The 14,369-nt window shown below is 47.7% G+C and overlaps 1 protein-coding gene across 4 annotated transcripts; it reads left to right on the top strand.

Moving 5' to 3' along the window:
* The first annotated feature begins 1,178 nt into the window (after positions 1-1,178).
* Positions 1,179-14,101, top strand: LOC111859543 (E3 ubiquitin-protein ligase RNF31). 4 transcript variants are annotated; one of them, XM_072711319.1, is made up of 23 exons: positions 1,179-1,368; positions 2,158-2,248; positions 2,395-2,460; positions 2,707-2,873; positions 3,485-3,620; positions 3,994-4,059; positions 4,905-4,962; positions 5,782-5,873; positions 6,077-6,205; positions 6,906-7,007; positions 7,195-7,440; positions 8,704-8,771; positions 9,355-9,615; positions 9,806-9,988; positions 10,127-10,225; positions 10,331-10,420; positions 11,578-11,692; positions 11,810-11,928; positions 12,127-12,240; positions 12,505-12,571; positions 12,813-12,906; positions 13,198-13,366; positions 13,456-14,101. In XM_072711319.1, the coding sequence occupies exons 1-23, from the start codon at positions 1,330-1,332 to the stop codon at positions 13,621-13,623; spliced, it is 2,739 nt and encodes a 912-aa protein (XP_072567420.1). In that variant the 5' UTR covers positions 1,179-1,329; the 3' UTR covers positions 13,624-14,101. The 4 variants fall into 4 exon arrangements, with proteins under 4 accessions (XP_072567420.1, XP_072567419.1, XP_023698071.1 ...); XM_072711318.1 differs by having other exon boundaries at positions 8,704-8,795; XM_023842303.2 differs by lacking the exon at positions 3,994-4,059 and having other exon boundaries at positions 8,704-8,795.
* Positions 14,102-14,369: the final 268 nt, after the last annotated feature.

The following is a 14,369-nucleotide window of genomic DNA, read 5'->3' as shown; positions in this document are numbered from 1 at the left end:
CCTCTGCCAGTGCTCCACTGTATGCAAGTCGCTTTCTTAATCATCCCATCTGATTGCCTCTTAATAATCAAACAGCCTGTCCTTTGTGTTCTGGTATCTGAATATTGAAGGTTTGGCTTCCTTTTATAAATAGACTACGTGAAGAAAGGAGGAGTGCATGGAAACAAACTGGGACAGGCCCAATGAAGACTCAATGAAATCTTCGGAAAAGGTTCAGACACAGCAGCAATTCATCAGAACACAGGAAGACCAAAATTCCAGCAATAAGCTAATAAGAGAAACTAAAGAATACAATAAATACCAGAAATAAAATACAACACAAAGTAAAATCAGGAATCCGAATACAAGTGGAATACAATACTAGAAAAATGCAAGAAAGCAAAGATAAGGTATGCAACTAAAGTGAGAGTGTATAATGTGCAAAAACAAAAGGTCTCTTCGAGAGTCCGTCTGGGTGCCTCTGGTGCTCTTAAACACTGCAGTTGTTTTATAATGTAATCAGGCAGCCCCACAGGGGATCGGGGGAGGCAGGAGATGCTGCTGTGCTACTCAGCTGGGCCTCTCCAAATCAGACGGCCTGATTCCCACGCAAAGGGATGGTCTGAAAGGGCAGCAGGTCTCTTCATCGGCGAGGAGCTCTTCAGCTGGGGGGATTCTGGGAGATCAGAGAGGAGGTGGAGATGGACAGACCGCAAAGCACTACAGGGGAGCTATGAAAAAACACAGAGGGCTGGAACTTCCAAAGGTCAGAAAGTTCTATTGGCCTCATGCCTCCCACCAAGTAACTGATCATGTCAATCAAAGATACTCGCAATATAAAAATAATTATAGAAGAGTATTATACTTCATATTACACTGCATTGGTGTGAACCTTGTTTGTATAGTAACGAAAAGGGCAGGGCTTATGGCATTACAGCTGTGCTTCGTTCCTGAGCGGGCAGAGTTTTGTACTTTGAAAGCTCATGCAGAAATTCACATTAAATAGTTTGGGTTTAATGGGTAGATGCCTAGGCACCCTCATGCCACTCCGGCTGCATTCCTACAGGAGCAGTCTGAATGACGCCCCCCGCCCCGCCCCGCTCCGCCCCGCCCCACCCCGACCAAGCCCACCCCCTCAGAAAAGCCACACCAAACATGGTGGTCCGTTGCGTCCTGCTCGACTTCCGCTTCCGGTCCAAATAGACGAAATGTGCTCCGGCACTTCGATGGCCGAGATGAGCGCCGATCTGCGGTTTCGTTTCTCTAGCTTGGTAGCATTTTAGTGTGGCAGCTGCGCTCTCCTTTCTGATCGCTGATGTTTCACGTCCAGTTGATGGTCATAAGAAGGAAATGTCGCTGGTGAGCGCTGACTTGGAGGCTCTGGCCGAGGTATGCAAATGAGCAGGCGGTGTCCCCGGGGCGGCTTCGCGGGTCGCCGTCGGACCCCCCGATGTGGGCTGTGTCCACCAGCGTTACCGCAGATGCGACTGCCGACCCGTTTGTGCGGTGAAACGCGGCTTTTGCGCATTTCTGCTGCATCACCTCCTGCAGCTAATCTTCTACTTTTCGGTGTCTAGGTGGCTTCGCTTACTTTGACAAGTACGCTGTGTTAAACGGAGAGCTGTGCTGTGTGTTTTTATATTTGCGGTTCTTGTCGTGATTAAAATATAGATCAGAAACCCTAAGTAAAGAGTAATAATTATGCAGATGTTAGTGAGGGACTGAGGGAGATCCGCTTTTACAGACAACTTCTCGACATCGTCCACTTAAGCTGCATTTTATTTAATGCCACACACTAAAAACATCGCAGCTGTGATCAAGACACATGTGTGAGGATGGGGTGTGGTCGCATCTGTATTGAGAAGCAGGTGTCATATGTGAGGTCAGATGTTCTCTCTAACGTATTACTTTAAGAAATTTCTCCAGATCGCTTTCAGTTTTGACAGTAATAAACTTTTCTGGTGCATTGCGGTGTCAGGGGTATGCCTATTCGTGTCTTAAACACATTTCAGTGCTCAGTGTTAAACGAGACATTTCAGTGTTCAGCGTTAAGCGAGACATTTCAGTGTTCAGCGTTAAGCGAGACATTTCAGTGTTCGGCGTTATCGAGTCACTCCGGTGCCCGTGGAGGTGACTTATCACGTTCGCTCTCTCTCCTTGACATTCATCTGACTGCAGTGCAGGTACCGCTACCCGACGGAGGCGGCGCTCGATATTCGGGCTGTCACAGCGATCTACCAGGACCTGCACTTGTATGTGGAGTACTACTGTGAGTCCTGGCGTTTGGGTCTTAGTGCTGTTATTGAATGAGATGGGTATCTGCTTGAGGTCAGCAGACTGCACTGATTAATTTCACTGGTGCTGGTAGCAGTAACAGAATCTTCTTCACTGTGGTGTCTCCTCTGTCTTCCTCAGACTATGCCAACAAGGAGAAGAAGCAGCTCGTTAATCTGAGCGGCACCATCCCTGTTCTTTATGAAGGTGACCGCCCACATGCCGCGCTCATGTAAACTGTCAGCTTCCTGCAGGGGGTGTTGGAGGGACGTGGATACCCTGGCTGATTCAGGGGCCCTTGAATATGTAAAATTAGTTGGGTGCAAGGGGGGGGGGAAGGAGACATTTTGTCAGGGATCTCAAAATTTCTTAGTACGCCTCTGGCTCTCTGTCACCTTTTCACATCACTGATTTATTGATCTTCAGTGTCTCTGTGTGTTTTTGGGATATTAGGAGTCGCGTACAACATTCCAGTATCCGTCTGGCTCCATGAAACACACCCCCAGAATCCCCCCAAATGCTTTGTGCGCCCCTCCGCCACCATGGTGATCAACGCCAGCAGCAGCAGCGTGGACGAGGCCGGTCTGGTGTCCCTGCCCTGCCTCAGTAACTGGATGCCCGTTAGTCGCACCTTTCTGTCATCTGAATAATCTATAGCAAGGCTGCCCAACTCAAGTCCTGGGGGGCCGGAGCCCTGTGTAGCTTAGTTCTTTCCCTGTTCCACCATAAATGATTCAGCTCAAGAGCTGTGTGGTAATTAGCACAAGGAATTGAATCAGGTGTGTTAAATGAGGGGAAACCCAAAAATGTGCAGGGCTCTGGTCCTCCAGGACTGGAGTTGGGCACCCCTGATCTTCCCAGAATGCTTCAGGATGTCTTGCTGCTATTCACTTGAAAGTTTGCTGCCTCTGAACAAGCTGTTCTTTTTTTTTTTTTTTGAATGCATTATTTGACGTGTCTTAGGTGACGTGTCTCCGTCTGTTGTCAGTGTTCAGGTCTGATTCACATGCCCTGTAGGGTCGACATTGTCACTTCTGTTTCACTTGATTGACAGGGGCTTTCTCTGTACCTTGCTCTCCCTGCCTGTCCCTCCTTCTCTCTCTCTCTCCCTCTATCTCTCTCCCTGTCTTTCTTTCTCTCTCTCTCTCTCTCTCTCTCTCTCGCTGTCCCTCCTCCTCCTCACTTTTCACCTATACCCCCCCCCCCCCCCCCCCCCCACCTGGTTCGACAGGGCCTGTCCAACCTGTCTACTGTGATGGCAGAAATGAGGGCAGCCTTTCAGAGAGAAACTCCCCTTTTCTGCACCGTAGCTCCCCGGACCCAGACCCCGCCCATGGTGCAGCCCCCTCGGTCGCCCCGGCATGCGGGTGAGGCCCTCGCTCTCCAACGCGCCGATGTGTCGGGTGACGCCGCTTTAGCTGTGCTCGTGTACTCCTAGCCGTACATGGCTAATGGCCACCTGTCCTTCCTGCATTACTGCTCATTCATATGTGACGTAAATAATCAGCCAAACAGCTTAACCTCTTAAACTAGCCCGCTCTTCTTGTTCTGTTATTCTGCTAATAAACCACATTCATATCCTGATGTTTGTTATTTATCAATTATAAAATTGTTTTCCTTATCTAATGAGGCCAGCAAGCTAACCTTGCAGCTAGTGCCTCCAGGGACTGAAGGTTTGAGCTGCTGTGATCTTCCCATGATCCCTTGCTTTCCTCTCGTTCCTTTTAACTTTTCTCCCAGTAATTCCTGCCCTAATTCACCCAGTGTGGTCCCAGCAGAGGCGGCTGGTCCGTATAAGTACAGGAGGTAGTAAATCATTTATTTTTGGGATTAAATTATGAAACAAGTAACTAATAATTGAAATAATGCATTACTAAAAAAAATTTTGTCATTTAAAAACATATTTTCTCTCTTCTTTGGAAAAATTCACTACTGTAATATTTTGAAATGTATTTCGCAACCAGCCGCCACTGGTTCCCAGTGGTACTGTAATAATGAGATATTGATAAATAGATAGATTAATAGGGGTTTATAAAATAAAAATAAATATGGATTTCCCAACCCATTTGTCTGTGTGTGTGTGTGTGTGTGTGTTTGTGTGTGTGTGTGCGTGCGTGCGTGCGTGCGTCTGTGTGTGTATGTGTGTGTTACCCCCCTTGTGCACACGGCATTCATCCAGCTGCTCTACTTTTCTAATCTAGGCCAAAAACATGCACTTAGGCCACTGGGTGTCCCTGAATTTCATGTAGTGTGTATGTGCCCTGTGACAGACTGCCATCCTTGCTTTGTGCCTTACACTGTCACAAAAAAAAACCAAAACGTACCAATTTGTTCCTTTCAGGGTACAATTATTTGGCACTGGGGCTGTACCCTCAGCAGTCTGCCAATTGTACCCTTAGCTGTTGGTAATTGTACCTTTCAAAGTACAGAAATGCAATCTGAGGAACATTAATATTGTTTGTACCATAGGAAACAAATGTGTACCAGGGCTGTACCCCTTCTTTCTGACAGTGTATGGTGCCCAGGACAGGCGTCAGGCTTCCTGTAACCCTGTACTGGATGGAGGGATTCACACCCTATTCATTACATGTACAGTACTTCCTCTTGTAAATTCCTTCAGTAGAACAGAAATGTGCTCTCTTGTCCTCTAGGTGGCAGTGTGTCTCAGAGCTCTCCTGAGCCCTACAGGCAGTTCTTCCCAGATCCTATGTAAGTACAGTCGAACCTCGGTACAACGTACCCTGTTTATAACGTTTACACCAATACAACGTTCAAATTTCAATGTCCCGAATTCGCGTAATCCATTATTCCATTTGCCGGTATCGCTTAGAACGTACACCTTTACAACGCAAACTTCGATATAACGTATGATTTTCAGAGGAAAATAGGCAAACTGACCTTCGTTACAACGTACAGCCTCATCTTCCGAGCGCGCGCACAATTCAGAATCGGCTGTTGTCGGCCATCTACATCGCTTAGCAACGCCTAACTGTATGAACCTATCCTCACGAAGCATTCCATGCCGGCCGGACTCCTTGCATGCAGCCCCCGTTTTTTCATGGTTTTGCATGGTGTCATGGTATCGAAATTTATTTCAGCCAATTGAATCATACAGGTGCATAATTTCGGTTTGACATTAGGTTCCAGTAAGGCGATTTGAACGATAAGACGGCAGTGGATTTTGCGTTATGTCGGCTGTCTATGAGTAACTGATATTAACCTAGTTTGAAGAATATAGTTCCTATTCAGAATAGGAATTATATTCTTCAAACTACACAAGCTGTATGTCATAGTGTCAACTTGAGGGGTGTTTTATAAAAGTTTTTTTTATATACATTTTGTGTTCTGTCATTCATTTTGAGGGACTTGGTTACAACGTACTATGGTTATAACGTACAAATTTTTAATGTCCCCCGAGGTACGTTGTAACGAAGTTCGACTGTAATATAAATTACTGTAAATTACAAAGGCTTTTAGTGCCAAATGCTGATGGGTTTCATTTGCCTCTGTGCCTTTTGTCCCACCTAGGCTGCCGTTATCCAGCACTGCTTCCAGTCAGAATCGAGTGGCCTTCAGCCCCAAGATGGCCGCAGTTTCTCCAGCACAAACAAGTGATAAAGGTCAGTGTTTATATTGCTTTGAGTGAGCTGTTCACACATTATTAGAGAAAACACATTTCTCAGCAGTCATGTGGTAAACGCTTTTATGACACTTCATATGTGAATTATGTGCATAATTAGCCTTGTAGGTTTCGCTGTAAAATGTAGAGGGGGCAATTTTCAGTCAGGAGAAGGTCCTGCACACACAAAGGCTTCTTCTGCAGCTCCAGCCACTGATGTACCAGCGGTGAGGAGATCTCACACGGAGGAGCTGCTGGACCTGGGCATTACTTTCGGAGGAACGGAAAGCTGTACCCTGTCTCCTTCGAACCCTTTCCTCCAGAACACTACAGGTGTCTGGGCCGACTGTCTGGGGCTTTCTGGGTTGGATTATATAGTGTTATGTTCTTATTTCATCTCATGTGGTGTTTTTATGCAAAGCTTATGGCAGCTTCACACATCTGTGAATGTGCCCCCCCCCACATTGTGGAGTCAAACTCATTACCATAACATATTGTTATGGTAATATGACTATTAGTCGATTTTTGCATCTGGGGTAGTTAACCAGTTTTATTATATTACTATTTATCCCTGTAGTAAACAAAAGCGTTTAATCAAATCCAGGGCACACAGAGATGAGAAAAAAATGACAAGAAAATGGCAAAAATCTTATCATACAAATGTTAATGCGAGTTTTGGCTAGCTATTTGTGGAAAATGAGAAAATAATAATAAAATTAGTGGCACTATAATATTTTTAATATACCTACATGTATCAACACCCAGTTAATATGATGTAAAGTGCTCTATACAGCAAAATACTGTATTTTAGTATACCATACTTTCCACAAAAAAAAGCTAATGAGAATGACCTACTAGCACAATGGACCGTCTACAGCAGGGGTGTCGAACTCCAGACCTGGGGGGCCGGAGCCCTGTGCGGGGCCTGACATGGCCACCGTGCATTTCCATCTGTCTCTGGGCCAATAATGTGCTGTGCTTGGAGGCACGGCAACATCATTTATTCATTCATTCCTTAATTCTTTTTCAACAGTTTCAAGTGCAAATGCCTCCACTTCTGAAGACATGGCAACCCTTTTTGGGAGCTTGCAACTGGAAAACGCTAACGCCTCCCGGTTAAACCCCAGCGATAAAGGTAGGTATCGTTTATGCTTTGGCTGTAGACCTGCATGAAGAACCTGAAACCATGTCCTGCTCTTGCTGAAACCTGAGAGAGAGAATGTAAAGGGTCTCGCACATGGTCTGAGGGACAGATTCGGGGCTGAAGGGGGCATAGGGACAGTCTGATGTCCAAATTGACTGCTCCCCCTGTTCCCTTAAAGGTGTCCCCAGCCTCATGGGGGAGGAGCTTGGAGATAGGGCCCCCCTACCCGGACACCAGCTTCTGGTGGATGATGCCCACAAGGTGGAGGTGAACCGGCTACCCCTGGGCATCCCCCCCAGGAAGATGAGGAACAAGCTCACCATTTACTTCCAGCGGCAGCAGAACGGGGGCGGCGAGGTTCTGGATGTGCATTACCCAGCAGCCCAGCCCGACCAGGCCTACGTCACATTCTGCAACCAGAGAGGTACTGCTCTTCAGAGAAGCCTGGCTGAACCTTCTGGTCCATCTGCGGGCTTCTGTTCCTTTGCTTTGCTGGTCCGTGCTGCTCCATCGGTTCTGAGAGGCCTCCTTACGGCCAGCAGAACCGGAGCAGTGGTACTTATATTGGCAGATGTGTTTTTAAATGCCGACCGGCTCCTGAGCGATAGATAAGCTCTTAAATTAGACATGTTCCTCATCCTGATAAGGTTGAGTCTTATCAATTCAGGCCAAAATGATGGATTTAATAGGTGATTTTTTTTTTCATGTTTCTTGCTTCTCTTGTGAAAGAAAAATGTAAAATTTTATCCCTCAATGGTAGTAAAAATCTTTAGTGGTAAGTATCAGTAGTTTAATGTTGTAAGAAGTGGTTCTTATTTTAGTAGACTAGGTTTCATTTTTTTTTTTTTTTTTTTAACTTCTGCTGGAAGTTTAATTTTAGTGAAGGCCGGGAATTGGAGGCTTAGTTGATGCCTGCGCAGACACTGAGCTGATGCCTAAGGAAGGGCAACCAATCAGAAACGTGTTTGTCGATTGGGGGTGTGTTAGTATTAAGTAATTTCCACATTTTGCGGGCTAACCAATGAGATGCGATTTCCTGATTCCATTGAGAGATAATCAAATGACTATAACGAGTTGTATGATTCATGTTGGGAGAGACACTATTCCCAGAACTGGGATAGACTCCCTGTTTGATCAATCAAAACAAGAAAGGGTGCTGGCTTTGTGGAGCTCAGTATTTTCATCTTCCACGCTAGACCCCTCCGTTCCTGGTTATCCTGAGAAATGAAAGGCTTCCGTATGTGAGGGATTTGCGTTTACCTCGTGGTTTTATCCAAAGTGATTTTAGAGTGGGTTACTATTTTTTTTTTTTCCCTTGGGATTTGAACATTTGCATTGTTGGCACACTACTCTGCTCATTGAGCTACACAAGCCTGTTTGTATAATGGGCCTGGCCTGCATGCCTATGTGTGTTACAATGCGCGCAGCGCTCGGCATTTCCGTGCTGGCAGCCTATGAGATTCCTGGCATGATTTAATCTTCTGTTTCTCAAACTCATTAAGTTTAACTGGGGCTGGGATTATATTACACAGGATACTGACTCTGCATATCAGCACCGTCGTTAGAGTCCTTGCTTTATACTTCATTAATTACCCATCATGTCCCTCCCTCCGGCAGGACTGTCTCTTGCCTGGTGGTGTGGGGGGAGGGGGCTCTGCTTCTCACAGCCGGTTTCCTGTCCTTCCAGACGCAGAGCAGGTCCTGAAGCAGTCAGACAGGCTCTTCCCCATCAACCAGGAGCATTTTCCCATCCAGGTGAAGAAGTTTGATGGCGTGTTGGTAAGAGTCCCAGCCTGGGGGACACCAGTCGGCTCAGTTTGCTTTTCAGAAGCCGCCGTGTTGAAGTGACATCACAGGGGAAACTTGGATAACAACATTCTGTCCGACATCAACGTCGTAAAAGAGACGTGTTTCCGACGGGATGTGACGTTTCTTGTGACATTTTCATCCGAGTTCCGACTCGGCGAGAGATAATCAAACGCTATGTACAAGATAAGATAACAACAAAGATTTCTAAATTGGCTTTCAGTTCATCCTTGTAGCTTATGTTTCTGACGCAGTTTAAAAAAACAAGCCAATGACCCTGTTGTCTTTTTAACTCTATGTATTGTACTCATAGGTATCAGTGTATATAAACATCATCATAATAGTGGAACGTTTACTGTTGATTTGATACGACTTAATATTATTGTTTATACTGATATTTTTCAATAAAATATTTTTAACATTTTATTAATATTAAAAAAATTAAAATTAGATATCACCCAGCCCTACTGCCCAGCCTATGGTAATAATTTGAATATATATTTACACAAACATTTAATGTTTCCTACCCAAGGAGACGCGACTCAGCCTGACAGAACCCAAACCTTTGCTTTCCCGAACGCCCCTGCATATTCCCTCTTCTGATGCGTCGGTCCCAGACGGCATCTCCCGGGACAAGGCGGACATGTTCTGGAGCCTTCTCTCCCTGAAGGAGCGTCGCTTCTCTCCAGAGGAGGTGCTGGAGGCGGTACAGTCCTGCAGGGACCTGCCCTCAGCTCTGAGATACCTCACCCATGAGTGTCCTATCTGCCAGGAACAGGTGTCCTTCAGCAAGGTGAGGCCTGAAGATAAGATGGCCGACATGCCCTTCAGCTGTGAGGGACATAATGGCTTTATTTGAGTGGCGCTGAATCCGGCCTGCCGGGTCGTTGTAGACTGACGCATCTCCACAGCTCTGCTCTGCTCTCTATTCTTTCTTCTTCTCCCTTTCTCTCTCCCTATGTGTCCTGCCCATCTCTCCATAGATCATCACCATGACCCACTGCTCCTGTGCCTTCTGCGAGAGCTGCTTCAAGGCCTACTTCTCCTCAGCCATCAAGGAGAAGAACATCACCAATGTGGTCTGCCCCATCTGCAACCAGCCGGAGCTGCGAGGCGCCGGCCGTCTGGAGGAGGCCATGGATTACTTCAGCCTGTTGGACACGCAGGTGAGATGCTGATGGGCCCAGGGTGGGCAGGGGAGAGGGGGGGGGGGGAACTGGTGTAGGGAACTTTGGATATTTTGCAGGCTGGGTACTTCACTCATGAACTTCTGCTTGATAAGCTGGACACATTTGCTGCCCCAGATCAAGCACTACCTGGACAAAGAAACCCATGAGCTGTTCCAGAGGAAGCTGAGAGACCAGGCCCTGCAGGACATGCCCAACTTTCGCTGGTGTGCCCACGTAAGAGCGCTTTCGGGGGGGTGGGACGCGGGTGTCCTGTGTTAGCCGCCTTACAGAATGAGCCGGCCTGAAACACACGAGGGCGTGTGGTGTGTTTGGATGCAGTGCTCCTTCGGCGTCCTCCATGAGGCTGCCAGACTGAGGATGGACTGTCCCAACTGTGGGAAGAGCACCTGCTCTCAGTGCCGGCGTCCGGTAAGACCTCAACGCACACAGACACGCGTGCCGGTCAAGTCAGGTCAAGCAGACTTCATTGTCATACCATCCATATACAGGTACACACTGGCACCAAATAACATTCCTCCAGGTCGGCATTGTGACAAACAAACGGCAGAGATGAGGGGAGGGTTTGTAAAGTAAACGATCTCGTATCTGTCAACATCAGCACCCAGCCTCTGCCAGATTTTCTGAATACTTGAATGTTACTCTTGAAAAACACTGAATCGTAACACCTTGTTTCACTTACTTTAATCCTTTTATAAACACGCATCGTGGATTATTGTACTGTTAAATCAGATATTAGAACACAGGATATCACAAGGCTAACAATACTGGAACAAGCGAAAGAAGACTGAATCATGTTGCTCCCTAAACTTATGCAAGAACTGACTATTGTGTAATGCTGTTCTTAGTTATTTTTTATTTTTATTACAGGGTGTGGATTTGGGTGTGGGTGATAGGGAGATGTCTCTATCGAAATTGTGGGAGTATCGGGGGGTGGGGGGTTCGTGCCCTGTCAATGTTGAAACCAAACATACACCTTTGTTTTTCGTTAGCTTAGTGTCATTTTAATAAAATAGTGTTATTAGTTATTGTGAATTTTTATATTGATTTTTAGAACTATAATTGTGCCAGATACTTGCCGGACACAGTTAGCTTTAACGGTACTTAAATGGTAAAAACAGAGGATAGTGCTCAACAATGGCAACAACACACACACACACACATTCACACACAAACACACACACGCACGCACAGGAACGTCTGCATTCCTGTAAGAATGCATTATGTAATAATGCCGCATTATGAGAAACTATTACACATTTTAATCGCATATTGCGATGTTATTACATAATGCACTGTCACACACCGTGCACCAATGCATTATGTACACCACATTACATAATAACTCAACAAAATGTAACATATTTATTGACTATATTATAATTTTATATTGCAACATTACCCTATTTCAATCTTCATCATCATCGTTGTTATCATCATTCAATTTGTTACATTCTGTCGAGTTGCTACATGATGCGGCTTTATTACATAATGCCTGGTTACAATGCTGCATGCACGTGTGTGATGTCCATGCTGAGGGCTCCTGCCCTGCTTGTGTGGCCCTTCAGTGGGCAGCCCGACATGAGGGTGTGTCCTGTGAGACCTTCAAGGACTGGGAGCTGCACAACAACCCCGAGGACCAGGCTGGCCACCTGGAGAAACTCCTGGGCAGGAACCGGATCGGTAAGAGCCCACAGCATGTGACGGGACCCTTTGGGACCCGTGCTCTGGCAGACGCCGGGGGGGGTTCTGCGTTCCTTCTGCACTGACGCTCTCTCTGATCCTCGTCGTGTTCTGCAGACTGTCCGAAGTGCAAGTTCCGCTTCCACTTGTCCAAGGGTGGATGTCTGCATTTCAAATGCACACAGTGTCACCATAACTTCTGCGGGGGCTGTGGCAGACCCTTCATGCTGGGCTCTGTAAGTGCCCCCCACCCCGTCCGTTCTGAGGGAACCTCTGTCTGCATTTCAGATTAAGCTCTTAATTACTTCTTAAGCACCTACCTGGCGGTTGCTAAGGAGGTACATGTGGCCAGACCAGATGTTGTGTTGGGTTAATCTCGGATGATTAAAGGCTGCGATATGAGCTTGGTGTCCATGTGGTCTCGTCTCCTCCAGGCCTGTGGTTTCTCGGTGGACTGTGGAGCCAGGGGTCTGCATGCTCACCACCCGCGCGACTGCCTGTACCACCTGCGCGACTGGAGCGTGTCCAGGCTGCAGCGCCTACTCCAGGTGTGTGCTGAGGAGGTCTCCGGCCTGACCTCCTGCTGTGTCTCTGTCTAAGGGAGGTTTTCGGGGGAACAATCACACTCTGCTGTATGAAGGAGGTGCACCCTGTGGTTGCTAAAACAGAGTGTCTATGATCTTGAGTTGGGTCCACATTTGCTAAATTGTTGCCAGGATGGGGTGGGTGCTCAGGAGGGACCGGTCCTGCTTGGCCAACAGTGTCAGCTACCATTAGCGCAGTTTAGCCTGATGTGTCTCTTTCCTGTCCAGTACTTCAGAGTGTCCTACGCACTACATCCCCGAGGCTCTGACCGCCAGCAAGGGAAAGACTGCAGAGGTACCTCCCAGCTACATGATCGTATCCCTGACGTGTGGCCATGTTCTCAGATGTTAATCAGTGTCCTTCTGAAGTTCACGGTGTTCCTCACGCGCTCCCTCACCGTCACAGTCATTGCTGTATCATTACTTGTGTAAACCTCAGAGGCTCCTTGTGTTTCAGACGCATCCTTTTTATGGATGTAGCTTAAATACCGTGATCCGTTTGCTGTGTTTCTCACACCGTATTTTTGTGCAATCAGGCGTGTGTCCCGTTCTGGAGTACCGAGAGGCTTGCGGTCTCCGGGAGGAGGCCTGTGGACGCCCTGCCCCCCGCAACCATGCTGGTTACTGCACGTGAGTTTCCCAGTCCAGGGGGGGGGCTGAGAGGCTGGGTCCTTCAAAGATTTTTATTGGAAATGGAAAATAGGGTGACGGGCAGGACAGATTCTGGGGGGAAAATGGAATACGTCCATGGCATGCATGCAAGCCACAGCCCCCTCATCCAACTCTCTGAGGCTGCTACACAAATAAAACACCCCCTGCCATTCGCCCCGGGGACGTGGGACCTACCAAAGTGACACCATGCTGTTCTGCCGGGGAACCCTCTGCCCGTTTGTGTAGACAGAGCGCCCTTCTCTCCCAAAGGCTGCACTACAAGGAGTTCCTGGTGGAGCTGATCAACAGGGACCGCCTGGACCCGGCAGAGCTGTTCGACCGGCTGGAGATGGAGGCGGAGCTGCGGCGGTGGCAGGTGCCCGTGCCGGCGGCCCGGCAGCAGGAGAGCGACACTGCCTACCTGCGACGGCTGCGGCAGGTCTGTGACCCGTCGGTGACCCGTCAGTGACCCTTTACCCCACACGGCCTGCCAGCACAGCCCTCACCTCCCATGTTTCTGGCCCGCAGTGCGTCACTGAGATTGGCCTGGTGGGGGACCCGTTCTGTGTGGACAAAGCGGGACCTTCCTCTTCCTCCTCCTCGTCTGGCCCACGGGCTCCTTGGGGCAGAGCACAGGGCAGCTCATCTGGGGGCTTTGCAACAGACCCCCAGCTGCTGATGCTGCTTAACGAATGACGAGCAAAACGAGGTCCGGAAAGAGACGCCGCCCCCCCATCACACAGTTACTCAAAAAGCAGCTGTACCACACTTCTCCAGCAGGGGGGGGGGGGGGGGGTCTACAAATTTGACAGTGTATGTCTAACCCCGTCATGGTGTGGCTTATTGTTCTGGATGGTTCTGTCCTCTACAGTAGTCCAGAGGTTGTTTTCATTTGATTGATCGCTTCGGAAAGCATATGGGTGTCGTTGTATCAGCTGATCAAGGGCTTTATGATGTTCCATTAAACACGTAACTTTTACTAAAGAATGTTAGTTTATGCAACTGCCATAAAACCAAACATAGTTCAAAAGAACACAGAAATGAGAATATAAATAATTCTGGATCCTTGTGCTTGGAGTGTGGTTGTTTTGCACTGTGACAGATTGGAATGTATGACAAGTGTTTATTTTAATAACTAATAGCACTATTGAAAGTAAAATATTCAGATCTTTTAGCCATTGGTTTCTTTGTTTATTTAGCGGGGGGGGGAGCAAGGGGGATCTTATTCTGGCGGGAGGAATGATGGGGTTGGCGTGGGTCACTTCTCACTGTTGGGGTGAAAAAGGGATGGGGATCTGGGGGGGGTGGGTGTCTCAGCAAGTTTGGATGCTGCGCTTGTAATCAGATGGTCGTTTGTTCGGATCTCGGGGTCTTTGCCCCCAATTACGCTAGGGACTGGCGGACCTTACTTTCTCAATTTTATGCCACTTTGGATAAAAGCG

The sequence above is a fragment of the Paramormyrops kingsleyae genome, chromosome 4 (assembly GCF_048594095.1).
Source record: "Paramormyrops kingsleyae isolate MSU_618 chromosome 4, PKINGS_0.4, whole genome shotgun sequence".
NCBI classification, from domain to species: Eukaryota; Metazoa; Chordata; class Actinopteri; order Osteoglossiformes; family Mormyridae; genus Paramormyrops; species Paramormyrops kingsleyae.
The sequence above is the reverse complement of the archived record's forward strand: the minus strand, read 5'-3'. Positions and strand labels throughout refer to the sequence as shown.

Bases quoted from the DNA above. Each gene is read 5' to 3' on its own strand.
- LOC111859543 (XM_072711318.1), top strand. From the start codon at position 1,330: ATGTCGCTGGTGAGCGCTGACTTGGAGGCTCTGGCCGAG. The intron at 2,461-2,706 runs GTGACCGCCCAC...TTGGGATATTAG, and splicing joins CATCCCTGTTCTTTATGAAG to GAGTCGCGTACAACATTCCA. The intron at 7,441-8,703 runs GTACTGCTCTTC...CTGTCCTTCCAG, and splicing joins CACATTCTGCAACCAGAGAG to ACGCAGAGCAGGTCCTGAAG.